This window comes from Ailuropoda melanoleuca, chromosome 6 (assembly GCF_002007445.2).
Source record: "Ailuropoda melanoleuca isolate Jingjing chromosome 6, ASM200744v2, whole genome shotgun sequence".
NCBI classification, from domain to species: Eukaryota; Metazoa; Chordata; class Mammalia; order Carnivora; family Ursidae; genus Ailuropoda; species Ailuropoda melanoleuca.
This window is the reverse complement of record NC_048223.1, coordinates 56958125-56982504: the sequence shown is the minus strand read 5'-3', so window position 1 is coordinate 56982504 and position 24380 is coordinate 56958125. Positions and strand designations below refer to the sequence as shown.

Below are 24380 nucleotides of genomic sequence, written 5' to 3'. Positions count from 1 at the left end.
AAGGTAAATTATTGACATATTTTGGTACTTTAAGTATTATTAGTAGTAAATTATTTGCAACACACCTCATAACTAATTGCAACGCTGATATTATAATAGTTATGATTAAACAGATTTACCTGATCCTACTAATTCACTCAACTTAGATAAATGATAAGCAGACTCTCTTACTACTAACAAGTATAAAGGCGATGACTGATTCTATGATATAACAAGAGTAAGTCTGCAAAGAACTGTGGTCCAGCCAGCACGCTTAATTTCTCTGAGTGTCCTCTGTTCGGCATGGGTACTGCACCCTTAGAGTGCAGAGCTGTACGTGGTGGAAGGAGCCTGGTGCATCAAAATCATGTTAACACAAACAGTATGACCGTCAGGAGGCAGATCTCGTCCATGCGCCGGCTTTTGGGCACATCTGCACACACCTGATAGGAACAGTCAAGCATCCTCATGGATTTTAGTGCCCAAAGCCCATGCCTAGGAAGCAGGGCGAGTTCTTTTACACTGACCAAAATGGTTCATTACATTAACCACAGAGTAATTACAGCACTCTTCCACGTGTTGCTGTTAGCGAGTTAGTGCACAGAGGGTGAGGAAGGGATTGCTTTCCAGGCATACTTATTTTTAAAACCTATTTTCAAGGCTATCGTGACTTCCTTGTTTTGTTTTGTTTGCTTTACTCTCAGGACCATCCCTTCTGAGGTACTAGCTTTGCTGCCCAAATAACTCTGCTGTTCTGGGATTCAGGAGGCTCACGAGGTACGTGTCTACAAGATGGACACTGCTTGCATTGTGTAAGCATAACCATTTATTCTTGTCTCTGACTCCTCCTCTCATTTCAAACGGCACTGCATTTAATCTCCCCCTTTTTTCCATGTGGTATGTTTCATTCCTACTGTGCACTAAATAACCATAAATTTGAATGATTTTTCACCATGGACTCAAAACTTACAAATAATATAGTGGCACAGATGAGCCAGAAACATCAAATGTCATGAAAAATATGCCCACAGTGATTCTCATTATGTTTTCTTTTACCTTGTTCTTTGCTGTATGTCATCAGAAGACAGAAATTTTGGGACAAACCACAGATGGCTCTGGTGGGCAGAGCCTGCAGAGAACCGAATCTTTCTCCATGGGGCTGGCTGAAGCAGACCACAGGTACCGGAGCGCTTGGAGAACCTACATACTCCCCCCACTTCAAGCCTTTTATCCATGACAAAGGACTCTAAAACAGAGGAAAATAAAAAATATGATTTTTTTTAAAAGGTAGTAAAATTAGAATGACTTCTAATTTAAATTCTAAACGAAGAGTAAGCAACCTGATTATAAGCCCTTTGCAGGCAAGAATTATTTTATATACTTTTTACTTCCCCTGTACTTAGCATATAGAAATAAATGCTCCTTGTTTCTAGACACAGTGATGAAAATATAGACGAAGCCCCAGTCCTCATGGAGCTGCCTTCCAGCTGGGATGAGGGGCAGACAAAAAATAAACAGATGCACACACACCAGGTGCTGAAAGCTCTACAAAGAGGGGGAGAGGACTGAGAGCACTGGAGCTGCTATCTTAGATTTGGGGTCAGGGAACTGAGGAGGGGATGTCTGAGCAGAGACGTGAAAGAAATGAGAGAGCAAAGTGGGGCGTGTCTGGGGACAGGCCATCCTAGGTGGAGGGAACGGTCGACACAAAGGTCCTGAGATGGGAATAAGGCAGGTCAGTACCAGGGTCCCACTGTGAGCGGACACACGGCTCGGATCTTCACATGTACCAACTGCAAAGTTAGTCAGCACTAAGCATAGTGTAGATTAAACGGCATTTATTACTTTTCAGGGAGGTGCTATTAAATTATTTTGACATGATAAAAGAATAGAATAGAATAGAATAGCTTTCAACTATGAAACACAGCATTGGCGATCTGGTTTTGATAAAACAACACTATCATACTGATGTTTTAAATTTGAATTTTACTGGTTGTATCACTCTGGTTTGTGTTTAGCATGCAAATTTGATGTATGTGAGCTCTGAGCATAAAGAATTTACATGTCTTCTATCTGTGTTCTACATTTACTGTATTTAAGTAACATTATTTTAAGAAATGGTTGTCAAAACAAGGTCTGTGAAAATCATTTTCTCTTAAAATGGGTCACAGTTTCCTGCAGTTGGGGATGTGTTGCTTTATCCTTCCTGTGCCTTTTCATTTTCTGCCATTCCCCTCCGCAAACCCTTACAGTCTCCAATTCACGGCCTCCCATCCTCTGCTGCTTTTATGATGATGAATTTAGTTGAGGTTTAGAATCCATTTTACTCTTTAGGTTTCGATGCTTTATTTTTTATTTCAAAGTAAAAATTATGCCTACTTTCCAGTTTAAGAGGCAATAGTTTTTACCATTACAATCAGGGGAGGCAAAGACATACGTAAGGTTCTCCCTTAGCTGTAAGCCACAACATTCACACTTCTAGTCAGTACTGTTGGTGAAAGATGGCCAAGGCCCTGCCATGCACGTGTGTACAGCTGTACCCACGCTCAGACCATTCTCCAGTCCAATCTGGTGGGCAGGTTCCTGTTAGGCCACTGCCCCGGCGGGCTTTCCCTGCTACTAGCCTGCTGGGGGTTGGCCTCCTGACCTGAGCTCCCCAGAGCCCTCCCTTGTCTCACTAACACAGCATTTACCACACACAGGATATCCCTGTTAAGCGGCTGCAGCGCACCTTTAGGCCGGGACCTTTCTATTCATTGCGGTGTCCCTAGAGCCTCGGAGGGGGCCTGACATTCTCCGGGTGGAGTCAACTTTTGGCGAATTCTATTGAAATTAAAATGACATACCGGATAGGTAATTTCTTTGACCTGTTCTCGGGTTTCCCTGAAAGCAAACTGCACTAGCAACCCCACAGCCGCAGGAAGCTCTCCTTCAAGGTTGAGCTTGGATCCGGGTCTGCTGGCATGGGCCGACTGGAACAACTGGCGAGGGGTCTGGCCGTAGGTTTTTATCATGGTTTCTAGCGCTCGCCTCTGAACTGGATCTTCAACTGCAGAGACATCCATTCCAAAATATGTCTGAAGGGTAAAAGAGTAAAAGAGAACAAAAGGTATGTAAAAAGCAAGATTGGTAATGACACCAGAGGGGAAACAACAACTTGTTTTATCCTCTAGGTAGTAGTTTACTCTCCTCTATTTCAAATGGAAATGGTTTGAAAATGTTTTTGATCAGTTAGCATCAGAAACTAATATAATGCTTATGTCAATTATACCTCAATTTAAAAAAATGAGGTTTTTCTTTGGTCTTGTCTTTCAGTGAGGACAGATGAAAAAATAAGCAAGATTTTCACTTAAGTTGATCCAAAAAACCAAGCAGATTAGCAAGTGGATGCATGTTTTCTGTAGCTGCCTGTCAGATATTGGTCAGAAAACTAGAGTGAAGACGTTAGTCAAAGTCATTTCAGGTGGTCAACAAAACTGAACAAGACGATGTGTAATTTTTACCTTATGGCAACACAGAGCAGGAAGTAGAGGACCCTGCCCTGCCCCAACGTTCTCAATTTGGAGAAATGAGGACTAGAAGTTCGAAGCCATTTATATCTGGCCTGAAATTATGTGATATCCAAATACTCTTTTGTTCTTTGACATCAATATGCTCAAAGAAAGATTTTGATTACTCTTCTCTCAAGACACCGTGGCTGGTTTCATAGGATGATTTTCTGTTGCTAACTGACGGAGGGGCCAAGGGCAGGCTGCCCAAAGATGGACCACTTTGGCATATTGATTTGATTTGATTTTAAAGATTTATTATTTCTTTGAGAGAGAGTGCACATGCCGGGGGGGGGGGGGGCGCAGAAGGGGCAGAGAGAGGGAAAATGAGAATCCTAAGCAGGCTCTGCATGGAACCTGATGCGGGGCTCGATCTCACAACCCTGAGGATCATGACCTGAGCCAAAATCAAGAGTCAGATGCTTAACCAACTGAGCCACCCAGGCGCCCCAAGTATATCAATTATTTTAAATAGAAGTTACTTAGGAGACTGCCTGTGTAAGAAGGAGACCCAGACCCTCCTCTGTCCCCCTGAAAGCAGGAAATAAATTTCCCATGTGAAAGGTACCCTTCCCAAAGCAGGAGGTAGAGAGACATCCATATCACCAGAGATAAGAAATTTAAAGTGGAAAAGGCTATATAAATGATGCTTGTTATTTTTATTAATTTACTACCCCAGCCCAAATTCTGTTTAGAGATCCTTACTAATTGAAGTTCCCGAAGTTATGTTTTCTTTGTCCTATCAATTCCTCACAGATTTATTGTCTCTTTGTCTAAGAAGTGTAAAAACTGCCTGCCTTGGTCATTTCTTGAGGTCTTAATTTCATTATTGAGCCTCTGTGTGCATATAATTAAACTTTGGTGTTTTTTTCCCTATTAATCTGTCTTATGTAAATTTAACTCTTAGTCCAGCTGGAAGATCTTAAAGGGTAGAAAAATTTTTCATTCCTTTCACTCACACACACCACGATGGAGATAATATGATTACCAACTACTGAGGCATGTTTTCTTACACATATATAGAAATTGGTAAGGAGCCTAGATTTTTGAGGTCTCTATCTCTCCCTTTTTCCCAGGCAGAAGAGTCAGGAATTTGAACACTTGTGTCACTGAAACCCAAGCAAAGTCTTTCTGATTTCCAGTCTGTAAGCTCAAGAGCAACACATGTGTGCCTTATGTATACTCAGAGAAGATTAACTGAATCTTGACTTCCTGTCTCTGTGTTTGCTTTGGGGGTTTTCAAATACGCCACTAAAACTGACTAGAAGGTTGGCAGGGAGAAGTCTGTGATGCGCTGCCATCTTGGTGAGACTGCCAACGGAGGAGGCTGGAGGACAGACAGCTTCATCTCTTCGGCAGGAGGCGGAAGACTGGATAAGAAACAGTCAAACTATTCCATTTTGACCAAGACACTGTAGAGAGAGTGGTGTCCTCCATGAAGCACCATTCTTAAGACATGAAGCTGAAGAGAAAAGTTGGCGGGGGGGTGGTCAGGGCAATAATCAAACTGGAAGACGAGTGAAGATTCAGGACTTGCCATGGTCCTTTTCTTTCTCCCTCAGTGTTGGAAAAAAAAAAAAAAAGACTTCATGTATAAAGCTAAGTTATGGGAAAAGTCATCTGTTTAAAGTGATATACAGGAAAAGGTAAAATGAAGTAAAGATACGATGCTGGCAGGTAGTTCAGGAGAGCATTATTTAGGTTCTAACGAAAACTGTGGGTGATTCTGAAAAAGTGTGGTGAAAATTGCAAGCTCTTTAATGTAAAGAGTGCTATTACACTTTTCTTCTTTGTGTTGTCAACCCCTGGAGTCAGATGGAGAGTGACGCACGTTTCCTTCTTGGCATCTACAGCGAGCAGTCAGGAACTGGCTACGGATCTGTCACGTTCTGTGCGTACCCGCTTGTACAGTGTAGCTTTTAGCATTTCATCAGGCATAGCCAATTTCATTACATACCTAGACATAACCTTTCTATAAATGCCAAAATAAAATTTCAAAGATTCATTGGAAGTTAAATAATCTTCAACACACTACTCTCCTAGCCACTGCCCCCTCCCGCTGCCACCACAAGGGATCAATACTTGCTATAAATGCTTATCTAAGCATGGTCATTCTTAATGGCTGCTTGACTTGGTATGCTCAAAAATTCAAATGAAGATTGGAATAATCCTCTAGCCAGGGCTTTAAAAAATTTATTTGAAAATAGTGTTTCTCTACATTCTATGCTATTAGTTTCTAAGTGAACCTTATATATTAGTGAATGATGAATTAAGATCAAAAGGCATTTCTACATTTCTTAAAAAGGTTAACATTTATTTATACTTAGTTCTATGGTGGACATACTGTATGAATTTCCTTCCTTATTTATGAAGTTGGTCTTATTGTTCACACTTTACAAATTTGTACATTTAGGTACAGAGAGGTTAAGCTATTTGCCCAAGGTCACACAGCCAGCGCAGAGTCACAGGGTGAGGGTTTGAACTCAATTCTGAATTCAGAGACTGTGTACTTACTCCCTGCACCTTCTCTGGCTCCATGAATTGAATGTTACCAAATTCTTAGAACAATGGCATAAACTCTATCTTTTTTTAAAGTTCTAAAGTCCCAAAGAAATAGTGGCAAAAATTCCAGTAAAATGACAACTACATGGCATATATCGGCATGCAGATACTTTTAATGTGAATTTTACATAAGAATAATTAAAAAGATATGCTAGGATTATAGGCACAGAGTATAATGAGGTGAGTGTCAAAATTCCTAATTGCTTTTAAAGTTTCATTTTAGATCAAATATGAATGAAAGTCAAAAATTATACCTGAAGTCTTGCCTTTACTTTATACTACTCTTATGTAGAAAATTATTATTCACCTATCAAATTGTATTATTCCCCTTTTCCAAAACACTTTGCCACATTTCTTTTATCAGAATCATCAGTAAATCTGTCTCGCTCTGTTTTCTACATCTTAGGTCTCTCAAGGAATTGAATTTTCTGTTATTTTAGAGGTATTTAAAATAATTACTGAGCAAAATGGACTAAAGAGATTTTTATTTTAAAGCTGCTATTCAGGAATGGGTCTCTGGCATACATCAGCCCAGGTACACAGTACATTACTGTAGGTTCCTGTGCGCATTTTCACTGCATTTGTCATGAACGCTTGATGAAACTACACAGAGAACTGTAGCTGGAGGAGAAGTCCAAGATCAGTCTCACCCTACCTCCTAATTATAAAGTTAGGAAAGCAGAGAGGCTAACTGTCTTATGCAGGGGATTAATAGCTACTGTGCTGTACTCTTTGTCTTAAAGTAGCCACTAGGCAACACTAGGCTATAGCTCTGTTCCTATAGTCTGCTTTTTTGCCCCTCATTCCTTGAGGAATTTCCTTCTAGAGGCCTCATCTGGACCCCACTACCATATCCAGGCAGGCACAACCACCCCCAACTTTGCTTCTCACCCTGCTGTCCCCACTTGAATCTTACTCACCTTCACATACCCAGAGCTTAGCAAATGAAATGTTTCCTTAATAGATAAGATTTCTTTCTTTTTTTTTTTTTTAAGGTAGCTTATTCAACAACATCAAAAAGTATACGTGAAAGTGTAACAATTCTACTTCTAGGAATTTATATTGCGCCGTAAAGAGTTAACGTGGCAGGCTTGAACTGCTTTCCTTGGAAAGGCCTGTTTGCAAGGCTGGCCTTTGGCTGGTATGTGGAAATATGGATTTCAGGATAGTTCCCAACATTTCCTAACTGGATAAGAGTGGCTTACTGTGTCTAAACTGTTTGCACAAACAATGTGGCTTATACTGAACACCTGCTCTCCTTCTGGGAGCCTGGGATTTCAATTATATTGCGCTGTAAAGAGTTAACGTGGCAGGCTTGAACTGCTTTCCTTGGAAAGGCCTGTTTGCAAGGTTGGCCTTTGGCTGGTTATGTGGAAACATGGATTTCAGGATAGTTCCCAACATTTCCTAACTGGATAAGAGTGGCTTACTGTGTCTAAACTGTTTGCACAAACAATGTGGCTTATACTGAACACCTGCTCTCCTTCTGGGAGCCTGGGATTTCAGTACATGTGAGACAGAGAGTGTTTCCAGGACCAGCCCTTAATTAAAACCCTGGGCTCCGAGTCTCAAATAAGCAGCCCAGCTAGACAACATCACACCTGTTGTTGGAGGAAGTAGTCATGTTCTTTGTGATTCACTGGAAGAAGACTCCTGGAAACTTGTGGCTGGTGTCCTCCAGCTTTGCCCTAGACATCTTTTCCTTTTGATGATTTTGCATTGTATCCATCACTGTAATAAACCTGCTGTAAATACGACTATTTGCTGAGTCCTTAAGTCCTCATTCAGCCTGGGGATGGTCTGGAGGGACCCCTGGTGAATCGCATCTTAGTTATTTTTAAAGAGGTGAAATATAAAAGCTGAAAAGTCTTGGGTAACAGTTCAAGCTGTTGCCNCGACTATTTGCTGAGTCCTTAAGTCCTCATTCAGACTGGGGATGGTCTGGAGGGACCCCTGGTGAATAGCATCTTAGTTATTTTTAAAGAGGTGAAATATAAAAGCTGAAAAGTCTTGGGTAACAGTTCAAGCTGTTGCCAATTCTCTTTGATAACTTGGGTATTTAAAAGAAACAGCCCAACAGCTAACCTTTTATTCAGGTTTTGTCTTACATAAATGTATATTTTTAAAAAGAGTCACTTACAGCAGGATGAAAAACGTTGATGGCTTGAACAGAAGCCTTCCCTTTTTGCTTATACCCAAATACCAAGTCAATCCACTGACAGATGTTCTGGGACACGTAGTCAGACTCTAGAGCCTGTCGATGAATGAGGATAAAAAGACGAGGATCGTTACGTGCCCAAGGAGGGAGGTTGACGTGATTAACCCGTTCACCGTTCTGACGCACACCAAAATCAAAACCTAAAAAAGAAGATTAATATTAATGCTTATCTCCCCAAAGCATGCCTCATATGGCCCACTGAGCAGGTCTTAAGAGTTCCCCAAAACAGATAGTATGTGCTATAACCAGGGAAAGCAGAGGCAAAGAGAATAGTGACATCACTGTTCATCTACTTACTTACCTACTGATAGAACTACATGGGCTAATGCTATCCTAATTAAATTTGAGATCTTTCAACTTACTTCTTCTGCCACTTTATATCATATTGAAAAAACAGTAGAAAATCACTGCCTACTAATTTCAATATTCCACTTATCAAAACTTCACATGCAGTAAGTGCTTAAATATCTAGTCTGTTCAATTATAAACTCAATTAAAATCAAACAAAGGCTTTGTATAAGCATTTCTGAATTATTGGTGTCAATATCATACTAAATTTAAAACTATATTTAGTAAATGTTAGCATCATGTAGCTTAAAAAAAATCCAACTAATATGAAGTATACGCATTCCTAAATGAACTATTAACTTTATGGTAAGTTTAGAGGTCTGTCTTAACACTATTTCCACTAAGCATTCCTGTGGATAATAAAATTATCCCAACACATTGAATTAGAGAGTTCTTCTGTGATCTAAATAAGCTGTTCTCTAATCGTTTCATTAGTTTGCTAGTGTAAACAAGAATCTCAGAAGTGTTTGTTTAAAAAAAAAAAAACAACTGTCCTAAAAGAAATGTTAGAGAAATGTTTTTGTGCTACCTTTTATGGACAGAAAATCTGAACACCATAACAGAATAAAGACTAAAAAGGATCTCTTAAAAGCTGATTACACTTCATATAAAATTAAGTTGCAGTCTGCCTCCTAGATCTTGTGAAAACAGAAGGATATTCGCTAATTTTGGAAGTATTTTGAAATGATATGATGTGAAATATAAGCCAAGGGCTTTTGTAAATGAACACAGCGTGAGGGTGGGGGGTCATCTCAGAAAGCTCAGCTCATCCTACAGACAGCTGCAGAGTGATTTAAGACAGACTGGCCAAGAACCTGCAGAACTCTGTGTGAGCAGCTTCCGGAGAAGCAGCAGGGATTGACCAACTTAACAATACTGAATGAAACTTCTAAGGGCTGAGCTGGGGTGGGGCTGAACAGCAGGGGGTCTGTATAAACTCAAATCATTCTCAACTGTCAAATGCTCTGGGGACACATCACAGGTGGGCACTCTTCCCACACAGCGGATGACTGGAGGTACAATGAAAGGCTTATTGGAAAGCCGACAGGAAATGACTTGATGTACATGATAGTAAACAATATTTTCCAAAAATAGCTATAACAACCCTTGCTGTGTTGCATGCTTTTCCAGAATCTTGCTACTCCCCTCACCAAGTAGCAAAGTCTATGCTCTTTCCTTTTGAATGTGGGCAGGCACGGCTGAACAGAACGCAGCAGGAGTGCCGCTCTGTGACCTCCAAGGTGAGGTTTGTAGAGGCCGTGCAGCTTCTGCTCATCTCTCTCGGGACACTCGCCTTTGGAACCCCGAGTTGCCAAGAAGAAGGTCCAAGGCCGCCATGCTGTGAGGAAGCCCAAACTAGTCCACATGGAGAGACCACATGGAAAACCACGGAACCTACATAAAAACAGATGCCTGTCAGCCCCCGGCTGCTCTGATCCCCTGGCTGGTCCAGCTCCAGCTCATGTGAAGGCAGACCCTGAGCCCACACCACTAAAGGCACTGGGCTGAGCTGCTCCTGAATTTCTGACCTGCAAAACCTGTAATGACAATAAATTTATTGTTTTGAGGCACAAAGTGTTGGAGGTATTTGTTATGCAGCCAGAGATCACAGAAACATACATATAAGAAACCAGGGACAGAGAAAACAAACATAGATTGAAATGAGTCCCAAGCCGAAAGCTACAGGTACTCCAAACTGCAGGTGCTGACAACTCACTCAGGCATTTCTCATCTGGGCAAGACTATGAACCGTGCTCCAGGTGACTAGTCACATGGATTCCTAAACAGCTCCAGAGAGGCCCGTTAGCACAGAATAAAATTCTAAAGCAATTTTCCCCAACACTAACTTCTCTAAAGATATAATTATCAATTTCATATATTCCTTCTTTTTCTTTTAAAGATTTTATTTATTTATTTGAAAGAGAGAGAGTGAGAGAAGGAGCAGGGGGAGAGGGAGAAGCAGACTCCCCGAGAAGTAGGGAGCCCAACATGCGGCTTGATCGCTGGACTCCAGGATCATGACCTGAGCCGAAGACAGACACTCAACCAACTGAGCCACCCAGGTGCCCCCAATTTCATATATTCCTAAAGGTCACATAAAAATACGAAATTAGGTAATGTAGGGAAATGACCCACAAACATCCCTCAAAGAGCTACCTGATGTTCTACTTAAAAAATAGGTAAGGTTGGCTGAGATTGTTGGTCATTGGCATCATAGAAGATTTGATTTTATCCTCTACTATCCCTTTTTGGTATTAGAAGATTCTGGCTAGGGTGTTTTACTTCTAAGTTGGTCACTCCTCATAGAGTCACTGAGATTTTGGTTAACTTACATTGTGCTTTTAATAAATTCATAACTTTTATAATAAGCTTATGATAACCTTTACAATCAGAAAAAGGAAGTATTTCTGTAACAAAACTAAAATACATGCTTACAAATACCTTTAAGAGTTAAAAGTTACCAATTTTCCACACATATTTAGTCCTATAAAATAGTTAATCTTCACACTCATTTGGAAATAAAACAATATACATAAATAAAGGTATTTCTCTTATTGGAAGACTCAAATTATAGAACTTTAAAAAGCTGTTCTTTTTTTTTTTTAGAAAAGTATAAAATAAGTACAGAATTATAAATTAGAACTGATTTACTGCTATACCTTCACGGTTGACTAAGAACTCTGGAAGATAGAAAAACTCTGGGATAAGTTCTTTGACATCAGTCATGGATTCAAAAGATGAGAGGCGCCAAGTTGTATTTGTAGAATGAAAAGTTCTGTCTGGAATGTCAAAACTTTGATCTATAAAGAAAGACAAACAATGCAATTAAGACACAAAGACCTTATTCTATTTGAAGTTTGTTATAATTAATTTAGTTTTGCTACTTTGAAAAGATTAAAGTGATGTTCATTTTGTTTTTCAGATTAAAAGAGGTTATTCATGTTCTTAAAAATAAATATTTCTATGCAAATTTGAGACCATAATATAGTATTTTTAGTCCATATTATGATTTCCTAGTACATGTAACTGGATGAATTTATATCATTTATTTGTTTAATTGATTACTATCTGTCTACCCAAGCAGAATTAAAGTCCCATAACAGCAGGGACCTGAGGTATCACCTACAATGAGCACACACTAGGTACTTGACAATGACTTATTTATTGAATGAATGAATAAATGAAGAAGGAAAATTAAAGTTCAAGTACATAAAACACTTTTTTCCCTAACAGAAAGCAAAATTATTCTTTCACCTTTAATAATTAAGACTATTTTTTTCTTTTTTTGCGGGGGGAGCATTCCTTTTAAGATATAACGGAGCTAAAGAACGAAGTACAATTTCCTATAAATAAAAAAACTAAACACAGTCCCTTATCTGTTAAGTTTTTCTGCTGTAGACTAATAATTAAGAACTGAGTTTTGACCTCTTTCTTGTCAACAGTTAGCAGACTCTAGCCATAGGGCAAGCCTAGAACATGAAATGATATCCAGGCCAGACCCTGAGAATACCAGCTGTGTAGATGCTTCTTAGGAACCACACTGTACCATTTAAAACTCCTTTGAAGTTGCTGAAATTCTGAACTTAGCTTTTCATTTACAGACTGTCACAGACTAATCTCAGCATCAAGCAAGGCACAATTTTAAAAAGATATGCCAAATTTCTTCCCCAAGTCTGTGCTTCCCTGTCTAGAAACCTTTTCTGTTACTTTCATTACTTTCTCATCTATTCTGTTGAGTCAGTTAGCTCAGGAGAAAAAGTAACCAATCTAAATGTATCTAGAAAAAGCAATTCTGTAAGGCTATGGTGGAGTCACAGTATCCAGAAGAGAGACTATGGAACTGTGGCACAAAAGAAGCACACTGAGGGTCCTGTTCAGATTGCCAAATTCTACGTTGTTTCTTAACTTTAAAAAAAAAAAAGTACTACTACAAATTCCTATAATCTAGAACGTACATGTACTAAACTAGTTCTGAAGCTAGCACTTCTGTCCCCGGGTGATATTTAGCATTGTCTAGAGATATTTTTGGTTCTCATAACTGAACAGGTGGGGGAATGCCACCGGCATCAAGCCAGGGATGCTGCAAAATAGCCTATAATGCAGAGGACAGTTCTCACAACAAAGAATTATGCACCTCAAAATGACTACAGGACCAAGGGGAGAAGCCCTGGACTAGGCCTGGAGTCTAGAAATAAATTCAAAAGCCTACATAAATCATTTCCACCTAATCAGATGAAATTGATGGGGACTGTAGTAGCCTCTGGGTTCTTTTTTTAAATCATTCTTAGATACACAATGAAAAAAACTTAGCATAATAGCGATATATATTAAAAAATTAAGAAATTTTAGTTGATTGGGAGTTTTGTGTTAATACATTCTTGGGCTACATGAAAAAAATGGAGGGCAGGAAGAGTTCTGTTACACATTGCAGCGGTCCCAAACCACATCTGAAATACTCTTTTTTATTCTGAGTGCCACTTTTTAATAAGGGCATTTGCAAACCAGAACATGTCCAGAAGGATAATCAGAATAATGACAGATTTGGAAAGCAGAGCAAACAAGGATGGCTTACACATTAGTTTTTAAAACACTTTAGTAAGTACAGAAAGGTCTTATTTATTTTTTATATTTCTAACAGCAGCTGGGATAAGACCCTGAATATAGGAGGCTCTCAACCTGATGTCAAATTAACTAAGGATAATAAGCTTGGGGATAGACACGACTGAAAGGGAGAAAGGGGACAGGGCAATAGTCTTCAAATATGTGAACAGCTGTCATGTGGAACATTTGTTCTGTGTACTTACACAGGGACAAATAGAAGAAAGCCCCTTCTACAGACCAAGTAGGGACAATACAAAATTCATTCCTCCAAGAGGTGGCATGTGAGTAAAAATATATAAAGAAGTTCAGATGGGTTGAGTAAATGAATGATAATGATCCCACAAAGGATTCTGGGTGCCACCAGGAGCAACTATAGAGCTCATACCACAGCCCTCAGAATCGATAGGAGAGTATGTCCCTATTTGCACACAAGTCAGTAAATTCACCTTCTAAGCAATATTCTGGCCTGCAGGCTGCCACTTAAAACACTGAGGTAGAATATTTTTATTCTTATTTTTATTCTTTTCTTTCTTTCTTTCTTCTCTTTTTTTCTTTTAGAGAGAGAGACAGAGCCTGAGCAGGGAGGAGGGGCAGAGGAAGAGAGAGAATCTTTATTTTTTTTTAATTTTTATTTTTTTATTTTGTTACATTAGTCACCATACAGTACATCCCCAGTTTTTGATGCAATGTTCCACGATTCATTATCTGGGAGAGAGAGAATCTTAAGAAGGCTCCACGTTGAGGGCTTGATCTCACAACGCTGAGACCATGGCCTGAGCCAAAATCAAGAGTTGGACGCTCAACTCTCTGAGCCACCTAGGTGCCCGTGAGGTAGAAGTTTATTAACTAGAAAGTTACTATGGTGAAGGTGGGAGTGTGGCTCGCCTATTAGCTAGTTACTTATAATAAATTACAGTAAGATAGCTTCCCTATCCAAAGATAACTTATGTGATCTGAAATAACTATTAAATTGAACATCTTTAAAACGTGAATTGCATACATTTGATAAGGATAAATTTAATGGTATGTGAATCACATCCTAATTTTTATTTATTTATTTATTATTATTTTTTAAAAGATTTTATTTATTTATTTGACAGAGAGACAGCCAGCGAGAGAGGGAACACAAGCAGGGGGAGTGGGAGAGGGAGAAGCAGGCTCACAGCAGAGGAGCCTGTTGTGGGGCTCGATCCCATAACGCCGGGATCACACCCTGAGCCAAAGGCAGACACCTAACCGCTGTGCCACCCAGATGCCCCAACATCCTAATTTTTAAAAAGTGAATTACATTTTTATTAATTTAGACATGTCTAATTTGCAGCTAAAATTTGACATATTAGCAAGATAATTTGGTTTACTACAGATGTTTTGAAGAGAATTTTATTGAAGGAATAGATAGAATTCTTTTTCCTGTGGTTTGGTTAGTCTCTACAGTCTCAGAAAGTATGTCGAGCTGTTTTTTTTCCCCCTAATAACCCAATAAGATATTTTAGGTAGTTACAAACTAATTCTTACCTTGATAGGCTAAAAACATTTTTGTGAACGGAGGCATCCTGACCAGGAAGTGAAGCACGGTGCCACTGTTAGAATAGTGGGAGCCGTAGTGGTAGGGCTGCACAGGAGGCATGGGGTCATCTTCCCTAGCTCCTTTGCGGTACTCCTCCTCCAAGTACTGAAGGAAACAGGGAATCAGACGGTATTCATGAGAGAGTGCTCCAGGCAAAACTGGAAGAGCCTCACTAATTTTCTTCCCATCTTCTCTACTACTCCTCCTTTTTAAAAATTATTTTATTTTATTTTTTAATTTAATTTTATTATTATTTTTAAGATTTTATTTATTTATTTGACAGAGAGAGAGAACAGAAGCAGGGTGAGCAGGAGAGGGAGAAGCAGGCGCCCCGCTGAGCAGGGAGCCCAACTTGGGGCTCCATCCCAGGACCCTGGGACCATGACCTGAGCTGAAGGCAGACGCTTAACTGACTGAGCCACCCAGGTGCCCCTTATTTTATTTTTTTATTTTGAAAGAGAGAGAGAGAGAGAGAGAGAGAGGGAGACAGAGAGAGCGCACAAGCCGAGGAGGGGGGAAGGGCAGAGAGAAAGAGAGAATCCCAAGCAGACCCCACACTCAGCATAGGGCCAACACAGGGCTCCATCTCACGACTCTGAGATCATGACCCAAGTTGAAATCAAGAGTTGGACGCTCAGCTGACTCTGAGTCAGCTCTACTATGCCTTTGATACTTTTCCATGGCTTGCCCTCCCACCTGTGTTTGGACCTCAGCCACCTGGAGCGTCTCCTCCTTGGTGCCCTGCTGAGGCCCAGGCACTCGAGAAGCTTGTCACACTCTGCACCTTTACTCTCTCATTCCATTATAGGAAACTCACCGGCCTCCCAGAGCTCTGGCTCCCAACATGGCCTATAATGTTTAAGTTGATCAAGCGCTCAATAAATGAGAGCTGCTATTGTCATTAGAGACTTCTGCACTTTAAAAGGGAGTCTCAAGATACAATGCTATGTTCTTTAGAGAAACTCCGTAGCAGTGGAAAAGCAATAGCAATGGAAAAACTGTACCGCGTTATTGAAGTTCTTAGGTATTAATGTAACATTTTATGGCTATTTTGCAATGTAGTTATGCTGAGATAAAAACGAATACAGTGATTTTTCACAACTCTTATCTTCCCATCATGAAGTAGGAAGCTCAACCAAATATTTAATATCTGTCACTCATCTCCCATAGCTTCTGTCTGGCTCTGATAACAAAGTCAGGTGATACTGAATTTCTGGAGTCACTTCTCCTTGATTCCATAGCACTGCCCTATTTTCAACCACAGAAGAATCAGGGAGTGACAGTTATAAGACACTTGGAGAGATCTTTCTGGAACTGTGACACAAAACAATGTGAATGCGAGAAAACTGCTTCAGCTCCTCTTACCTTGACACTGCTGTGAAGAATGCAGCATGTGGCTAATGAATTTTTAAAATAATTTCTAACAGAATTCCATTAATGTTAATTTATCAGAAATAGATAATTTATACTTTTATACTTTAAAACCTGGTAAATTTCTCCTAATAAATCAATGCATAATTTGCTGGATATGAGTAATAAGGAATTTTATGCTGCATTATAAATAGACTATAAATTATAAATATAAATTTTATGCTGCATTATAAATAGACTATAAATTATAAACATAAATTGTTATATAAATAACACTAGGGGATACAAATAGCAGGTCCCTGAAAATCTGTGCTTTTTTTTTTAAAGGAATATAGTTATTTATATATGAATATAACAATGGATTATCAGCTTCCAATTTATGCCACAGTAAGTGTATTTCTTTTTCTGCGCAAAGTGTTTTCAGAGAATTGTGACAGACAATAATATCTAGAACCATACAATGATTTCCAATTGTCTGTCACTCAAAGCACAAGAAAGTAAAAAACTGAAAAATCAATCCTATAAATTTAAAATTAGGTAAAACACAAGTCTATAGAATAAAACTTGAGTTTTCATTTATCAAAATACAAGGAAAAACGAAACCTACCTTGTAGGTGTCCACATAACGATCCTCTTTTTCTTTATATTGCACAGCTATAGGCTTAGAGAGATTTCTGCAAATGAGGAGAGGATGAAAAAAGATGAAGTATTTTGATCCTGTCAAGATTAAGTTGCCTACACACCTGCACCGTGTAAGTTAATCTGTGATCAGCAAACACATGGCCCTCAGTTTAGAGCTTACACATGTTGCTTTGCAACTTAAAGCCATCATTCAAGATTATGACTGAATCAACTGACATCAGGTAGAATTTTCCTAAACAGAGCCACACCAATCTCAGGAATTCCTGGCTTACGAGTAACCTGGACAAGAAGAGCTGCCGCCACTCCTCCTCTCCCCGCTTCCTCTACTTCTTCCAGAATCATAACTGATGCTGTCCAGGGCAGCTGGATTCCTGCTAAGCCCTGAAGTTCCTATCTCCATTTTCCAGACCTACACCCATCAGGCAGTGAAGACTGAAGGGTGATTTGGATGGGAAATATGATCATGAGGCGATATTATATAATTATTAGACTAGTTACTGAAAATTAAAGCAAAGACACTTAAAAAAATTTTTTTTTAATTTTAAGTAGGCTCCACGCCCAATGTGGGCTTGAACTCATGACCCTTAGAGTAAGAGTTACATGCTCTACCGACTGAGCCAGCCAGGTGCCCCAAAATGACACATGTTTAAATGACCAAGTGGAGACTTGGAGTGTGAGTACTGAAATAAATGTTTTGTTGTCTAATTTATAGTGACCTCCGGAAGTGACCTCCTTGTTCACAGAGTAGAGAATGTTTGCATGCGTGTGGATGTGTCTGTGCTGCTGTTCACGCTGTATCAGCGAGGCTAGAGAATGCTAGATGAATCCTCACTTTTCCAAGCTACAGAGCCAAGTAGTGTCCCTGTGCGGCACTTGAAAGAGCAAGAGGAAAAGATCCAAGAAGGAAGAGCAGCCTCCCTGGCTGAGGACCCATCTGGGCTGGCACTGGGGTGAGGCCATCTGGAGTTTCAACATCTGGCTCAGTAACTAGATCAACCTCAAGATTTGCCCAAATTTCACTGGGTCAAACCAGGTCTGAGGAGCCAGATATAAATATACTTACTTTCCAGGGATATTGAAATTAGTGATAGTAAACACTAATTTTGTTTTTGAGACCTTTCTAATCCTAAAAAATTTGTTAAAAGGAAAAACAGTTCTATAGAATAGATACAAATTCACATGTCAAAATAGGAGAAATCATGTGTTTTTTTCTAAACAAGCGTAAATAGGTTTTTTTGAACATAAGTAATACTTATTGTTGTGTTTGAAAAGTCAGAAATTACTGATGAGCAGACAGAATAACCCCCAAATCAGCTATAACACTATTATTCACAGGTAAAACACTTTGGTATATACCTTTCCAGTTGATTTTCTGGTTATCTGTATATGTATATTCATGTTTAACATAAAAATAACAGCTTTCCCCACCTATATATATATATTTCCAAAATACCATTTTTAATGGCTGCAATGTAAAGCAATTTACTCAAACCTAGTGTTGGGCATTGAAGTTGTTTCTAAATTTTAGCTACTTAAAAAAAATGATGTAAGGACTATCCATCCATATGGCCAAATCTTTGCATGCAGTGCCAGGCACCATTATCAGCAATGAACCAGACAGAGTTCTTGCCCTCATGAAACTTACTTCTAGTGGGAACCTCTCAAAGTACATATTCTTAAGTATTCCTAAAAAAAAAAGTCCCAGAAGTTAAGTTGCTACAACAGAGTATGTGCATTTGAAGAGTTCTTTGGCTATATATTGTCAAACTGCCTTCCAGAAAGATTGGATCTATTTATACTAGTAGTGTAGAAATGTCTAACTATCCAACAGCAGTGTATAAAAACGTCTGGAAGATAAATAACATGCCACTTGCTGTTTTTTAAATTGACATATTAAACTGTATCTGATTTCTTGAAAACTGTCTTAAGCTGGGCCTGCTTTTCAGTAGTTATAATTAAAATATTCTTTAAAATATATATTCTAATATACCAAGTAGAATATTTGAAGTCAAATTTTCTTTAAATTACATAAGAGAACTTTTTTTTAATTAAATAACCAGGATATTTCCTCACCAACTAGGTCTATGTGGTTATTCTAAAATGCAATTCATTCAAGAAAGGCAGGATAAATGCTTAATTCTTTTGCTTTAATTGCCAAATTTCAAAAGTAAGGAATTGGGACCCCAGTTATATCCAATGGCAACCAGTAAGTTTGTTTTTGGGGCCTTTAAAAAGCATCATTATTAACTTGAGTGTTTTTTTAAATTTAAATGTGTTTTAATCAAGTGTAGTCATCATTCTTCCTGATACTCAGATTGTCCTATCTTTGGCAGTGAGAACCACTTCAAGTTGGCTCCTGAGTTTTTTATATTTTTTTTTTGATTGTGGTAAAAAACACACAATACAAGATTTATAATCGCAACAATCCTCAAGTATACAGTTCAATAGTGTTGACCATATTTACATTGTTGTATAACAGATGTCTAGAACTTTTTCATCTTGTAAATTCTACCCCCACAGAACAACTCTCCATCTCCCCCTACCCTGTCCATCCCCATCCCCCAGCAACGACCACTCCACTCTCTGCGATGAGTATAACAATAAGTGGAATGTCACAATATTTGTCTTTTTTGTGGCTGGCTTATTTCACTTAGCACAGTGTCCCCAAGGTTCATCTGTGTTGTAGCATATGACAGGACTTCCCTCCTTTTCAAGGCTGAATGATACTCCATTGTATGTATCTACCATAAATTCCCTATCCATCCATCCACAGATAGACACGGGCTGCCTCCCCGACTTGGCTGTTGTGAATAATGTTGCAATGAACGCAGGTACACAAATATGGCCCCCACGTCCTTCTGACAAGACTATTAGTTTCCTTGATTTCTGAAACAACAAATATTCAGGCTCATCTTGTATGCTTTCTTCTAAAAAATTTTAGAAGAAATGACAGAATAGGAAATCATCATTTTGTGATCCCTAGTGAAATAAATAACTGACTTAAGATAACCATCAATAACAGAAACAAGTTCAATAGAAGCCTGATACCATGTATCAATCTGAGCATCATTAGAGTGGGATAATATGTTTCCTGAGATGGGCAATATGAAGTTCACAGCACACCTATAAAGGATTCTTGCCAAAAAAAGTTGACCCTCAATCTAAGCAAACCTTTAGAAGTAATTTCCAGTCTCTAGGAAATACAGAGGCTAAAGGAAGAAGGTAAATACTAACATGGGAATGGGGGCTATCCTACAAAATAAATGACCTATTTTTCTTCAACAAGTCAATGTTAGGAAAAAAGGAGGAGGAAAACGCTCACCAAAAAACAAAGGCTTATTCTAGATGTATGTCTTTAGAGACATAGCAAACAAAGGTGATATTGGGCCTGATATAAGCCAATCAACTATAAAAAGACATTTTTCATATAAGTGGGGAACACTGGAAAATGGACTGGGTATTAGATGACACCATGAAATTATTGTTAATTTTCTTAGATATGATAATGGCACTGCAACATAACACATAAGAAAATGTTCTACACTTTCTTAAGAGATGTGTGCTGAAAAACACAGGAATAATATAACAAGATGCCTGTGATTTGTCTTAAAAAGATAAAAGAGATGATACAAGTGTGGCAAAAATCTTCATAATTGTCGAGTTGAGGTTGTGGACAGATGGGGTTTGCTGTATATTCCTTCTATATTGGTGCATGGTTGGAAATTCTCGTGATAGGTTTTTAATGAAATAAAAACAGCATATGGACAAAGCTAACAGGCGATAATGTTTTTAGTTACCTGTAGACTGATGGATCACTGAGGTCAAGGGTCTCGCTAACATAGTCAGCAAGTATAAACGGGAACACTGGATACTGCATGAGATCATTGAAGGATCGGCCGGCATGTTTGTTTAAATGAGTCAAATATTCAAAGTTCGTAATTTGTCCAGTATACCATAAATTTGTCAGAGCACTGATGTTGCCGTACTCCAGGAGGTTAGGGAGGTTATTTGTAAGTATACTGTGGTACACGTCGTCACGAACCTGCAAGGGAAGGAGGAAAAAAAAACCAAGAGATTTTCTTTTAGGCTATCAATACTTTTCTCCAAAGTCTCCACATTTTAGATATGTTACTAATCTCAAGATGCCCAAGAAAATACTGGTTGCCCAACTAACATCAACTGATGGAGAACTGAGATTCAACTCTGGGTCTTCCTCAAAGGCTGGACTCTTAACCATTATGTTTTGCTACTGGATAAATCAGTTAATAAGAAGGTAAGAAAAAGTTTGTATAGAAAAATCACTTATATATAGATCCTGAAAAAAATCAATAAGGGATAAAGAACAATCTTCATCTAAATAAATACAACATGGTATCGTAGAAAGAGCATGGTCTTCTTAATTAGACAGAAGTTTTGTTTTTTGTTTTTAAGAAAGAGAAGACAATCACTGGTGTCAAATGCTGCTGACAGGTCAAGGAAAATGGGGACCAAGAAATCTGACCATTGGGTTTAGACATGGAGGTCACTAATGACCCCAACCAGAGAAGCTCTAGGTGAAGTAGTGAGAAGAAAACAAGTCAGGAGCATTTCAAAAGAGAACTAGAGGCAGCAAGCACACAACACTTTTTCCAAAAGGGTTTCTATAAAGGACAGCAGACAAACTGTAGTGGAAGGGATATGGGGGTTAAGACAGGATTTGTAAAAAATGGAATCTACTCTCAAGTTTAAATTACTCTTTTCAGGTTGGTTATGCATTCACTTACTTTTTACAGATACAGTCATTTTGGAGAATCTGAATTTAATACAGTTTCGAAAGACAAAAATCATTCTAATATAGCCAAGGGTTCACTTTAATTAGGACTAAGAAATAAAGCAATTTTTATTTGATGTCAGAAACAGTGACTCAAAGTTTAAATAAGTTTAACCTTGATAAAATCAGTATGAGTATAGTTACACTGCTCCCATGATAATTTCAAAAAATATCTATTAATAAGGCCCAATTTACCTTGGTGTTATCAAATGCTAACAGGAGTGTTCTACCATTTGTTAAAAAGATTTCTACAGCATTGTCTCTCAACTGCCACCAACGCTTATGGACTTCTTTAATTTCTTCATATGTCCAGGAGAAGGATGCTGGTTCCAATTCTCCCTGAAGGCTCTAAGACAAAAGAAATAAGTGAAAGTGTTTGCTTTACAGGAAATATAAATCATCATTTTAATCTTAGATTTTTAAAAATATCAAAATGAAATACAATGTCTTCCCTTTGTGGCAATATGCCAGATAAGATTCCTGACCTGCCCCAACCCCTCACGACAAAACACTTAAAAATGCTGGATGAAATTTAAGGAATTAAAAAATACAGACTTTATTTGTATTTTTTAGACAACTTTATTTTTTAGAGTAGTTTTAGGTCTGCAGAAACCTGAGCAGATAGCGTAAAGAGTTCCCATGTATCCTGCTCTCACAATTTCCCTATGATTATTATCTTCCATTAGTGTGAGTGGTGCAGTGCCTTTGTAATAATTGTTGAGCCAATACTGAAAACATTATTCTTAACTAAAGGCCATAGTTTACATTAGGGTTCACTCTTGGTGCTACGCAGTGCTGTGGGTTTTGACTAATGTTTCCTGAAATGTGTCCACCATTACAGTATCATACAGAATTCCCTTGTGCTCCACCTCCTCATCCCCTCCCCAACCTCGAACCCCTGATCTCTTTACTATCTCCATAGTTTTCCCTTCCTAGAATGTCATATGGTTAGAATTATACAATTCGTAGCCTTTCCAGACAGACTTATTTTAAAGCAAAGCTTGCAAGAAATTAAGGGAAATGAAACCCCAGGAGCCAAAAAACAATAAGAAATGTGAAAAGCCGCAGTGAGGTGGAGGTGACACTTTGGCATCAGGTGCACACCGGGTTCAGAGACTAAGAGACTTAGCTTAACATCGTAGCCTTTCCAGACAGACTTATTTTAAAGCAAAGCTTGCAAGAAATTAAGGGAAATGAAACCCCAGGAGCCAAAAAACAATAAGAAATGTGAAAAGCCGCAGTGAGGTGGAGGTGACACTTTGGCATCAGGTGCACACCGGGTTCAGAGACTAAGAGACTTAGCTTAACATCCACTTGAAGAAAGAAGATGAAGCACTGGGTTCTCTGGATCAGAGTATGGAAATGAAATTACTTCAGAAATCTACAACCCATTAAGGGACATTTTCTTGATCATAGACAAACACATATGCCCACCAATAGAGGAAGAAGCAGGATCTTGTCTCTCTTGGACTGGGGTCTGGGTGGAGAACGGAAAACAAGCCTCTCCCTGAGAACTCACAACTGGGGGCCTGCCCTCACATGGATTTGGGTTAAAATTGACCTATCTGCATGGCCTGGGAGCTCCCCAGTTTTGACACATAGTTCCCATGCCTCTGAATCTTCCAGGAAAAGCAAAGCGGCCTCCTGCAAATTCAATCCCACTGACCGTAAGCTCACAGATCATCATGCATCAGATGGCTATGTTCCTCTCCTATGTGGTCAGCAGAAGGAAGGAAGAGATAAAGTGACCACCGGAAGGCTGGCTCTTCCTGACAGCATTAATCCTAGCCTCCCTCAACAAATCCCTACATTCTTTTTTTTTTTTTTTTAAGATTTTATTTGTCAGAGAGAGAGAAAGAGCACACAAGCAAGGGGAGTGGCAGGAGGAGGGAGAAGCAGACTCCCCACTGAGCAAGGAGCCTATGCGGGACTCCATCCCAGGATCCTAGGATCATGAACCGAACCACTCAGGTATGCCAAATCCCCACATTCTAGAATGAAGGGTTAGAGGCCATAGGTCTTATACTTCTTACCACCAGTGGGCCCTTGCCAAAGTACAAAATCAAGAAAACTTTAAAAAACATGTCTAAATCTTTCATAAACTGCAATTGAATACATGAATTACATTACCCAATGCTTTTAATAGAAAAATCATGATAAAAGCTTCTACCGTGGTTTAAAACTAGTTAGAATTTATCTCATCAAATTAACCTGCATCCCATTTTGGTTTGTTTTCATCAGTTTTCCTTTTGGAAAACTGCATTTACTTACTATTTTGTGTTGGAACAGGAGCTCAGAGCAAAATTTAGAACTCTATCACAATGACTATCTTATCCCAGGCTCTTCATCCTTCTAAAACCTTATATGAAAATTTTTAAATTTGACTCGCCCTATTCTCTGTGTGTTACAATATTGTACTGGGTTCCAACTGACTTTTAGAAGTAGGGGTAGGAAATATTGTCCTACAAATAAAATTAAACATTTTAATGAAAATGTAATATTTTCGTATAAAAAACCAAATTCCTTCTTGTTAAGCATCAACTTTCATTCATTGATTCAACTCAGCAGATATTAATTAAGCTTCTATGAGCCAGGTGCTCTGTATGAAATACATCTGTGTAAGATGGAAAGTGTATACACATTTAAAATGCAAGACATCAAATGTCACATACAAAGTAGGAATAAATGCTAAGGAGTGGAGGAAAAAAGGACCTTTCACTCTATTAAAAAAAC

The 24380-nt window shown here is 38.8% G+C and overlaps 1 protein-coding gene across 12 annotated transcripts in view; it reads right to left on the bottom strand.

Moving 5' to 3' along the window:
* The window catches only part of LYST (lysosomal trafficking regulator), a 175432-nt gene that overhangs the window by 21208 nt on the left and 129844 nt on the right, over positions 1-24380 (bottom strand). For all 12 annotated transcript variants that reach the window (XM_034662476.1, XM_034662473.1, XM_034662468.1 and 9 more), the window contains 8 exons: positions 21843-21995; positions 20635-20879; positions 16803-16869; positions 14773-14929; positions 11316-11456; positions 8230-8447; positions 2826-3056; positions 1036-1225 (listed from right to left, as the gene is read on the bottom strand). In XM_034662476.1, coding sequence (XP_034518367.1) covers positions 1036-1225; positions 2826-3056; positions 8230-8447; positions 11316-11456; positions 14773-14929; positions 16803-16869; positions 20635-20879; positions 21843-21995 — 1402 coding nt within the window. The remainder of the gene's footprint in view (positions 1-1035; positions 1226-2825; positions 3057-8229; positions 8448-11315; positions 11457-14772; positions 14930-16802; positions 16870-20634; positions 20880-21842; positions 21996-24380) is intronic.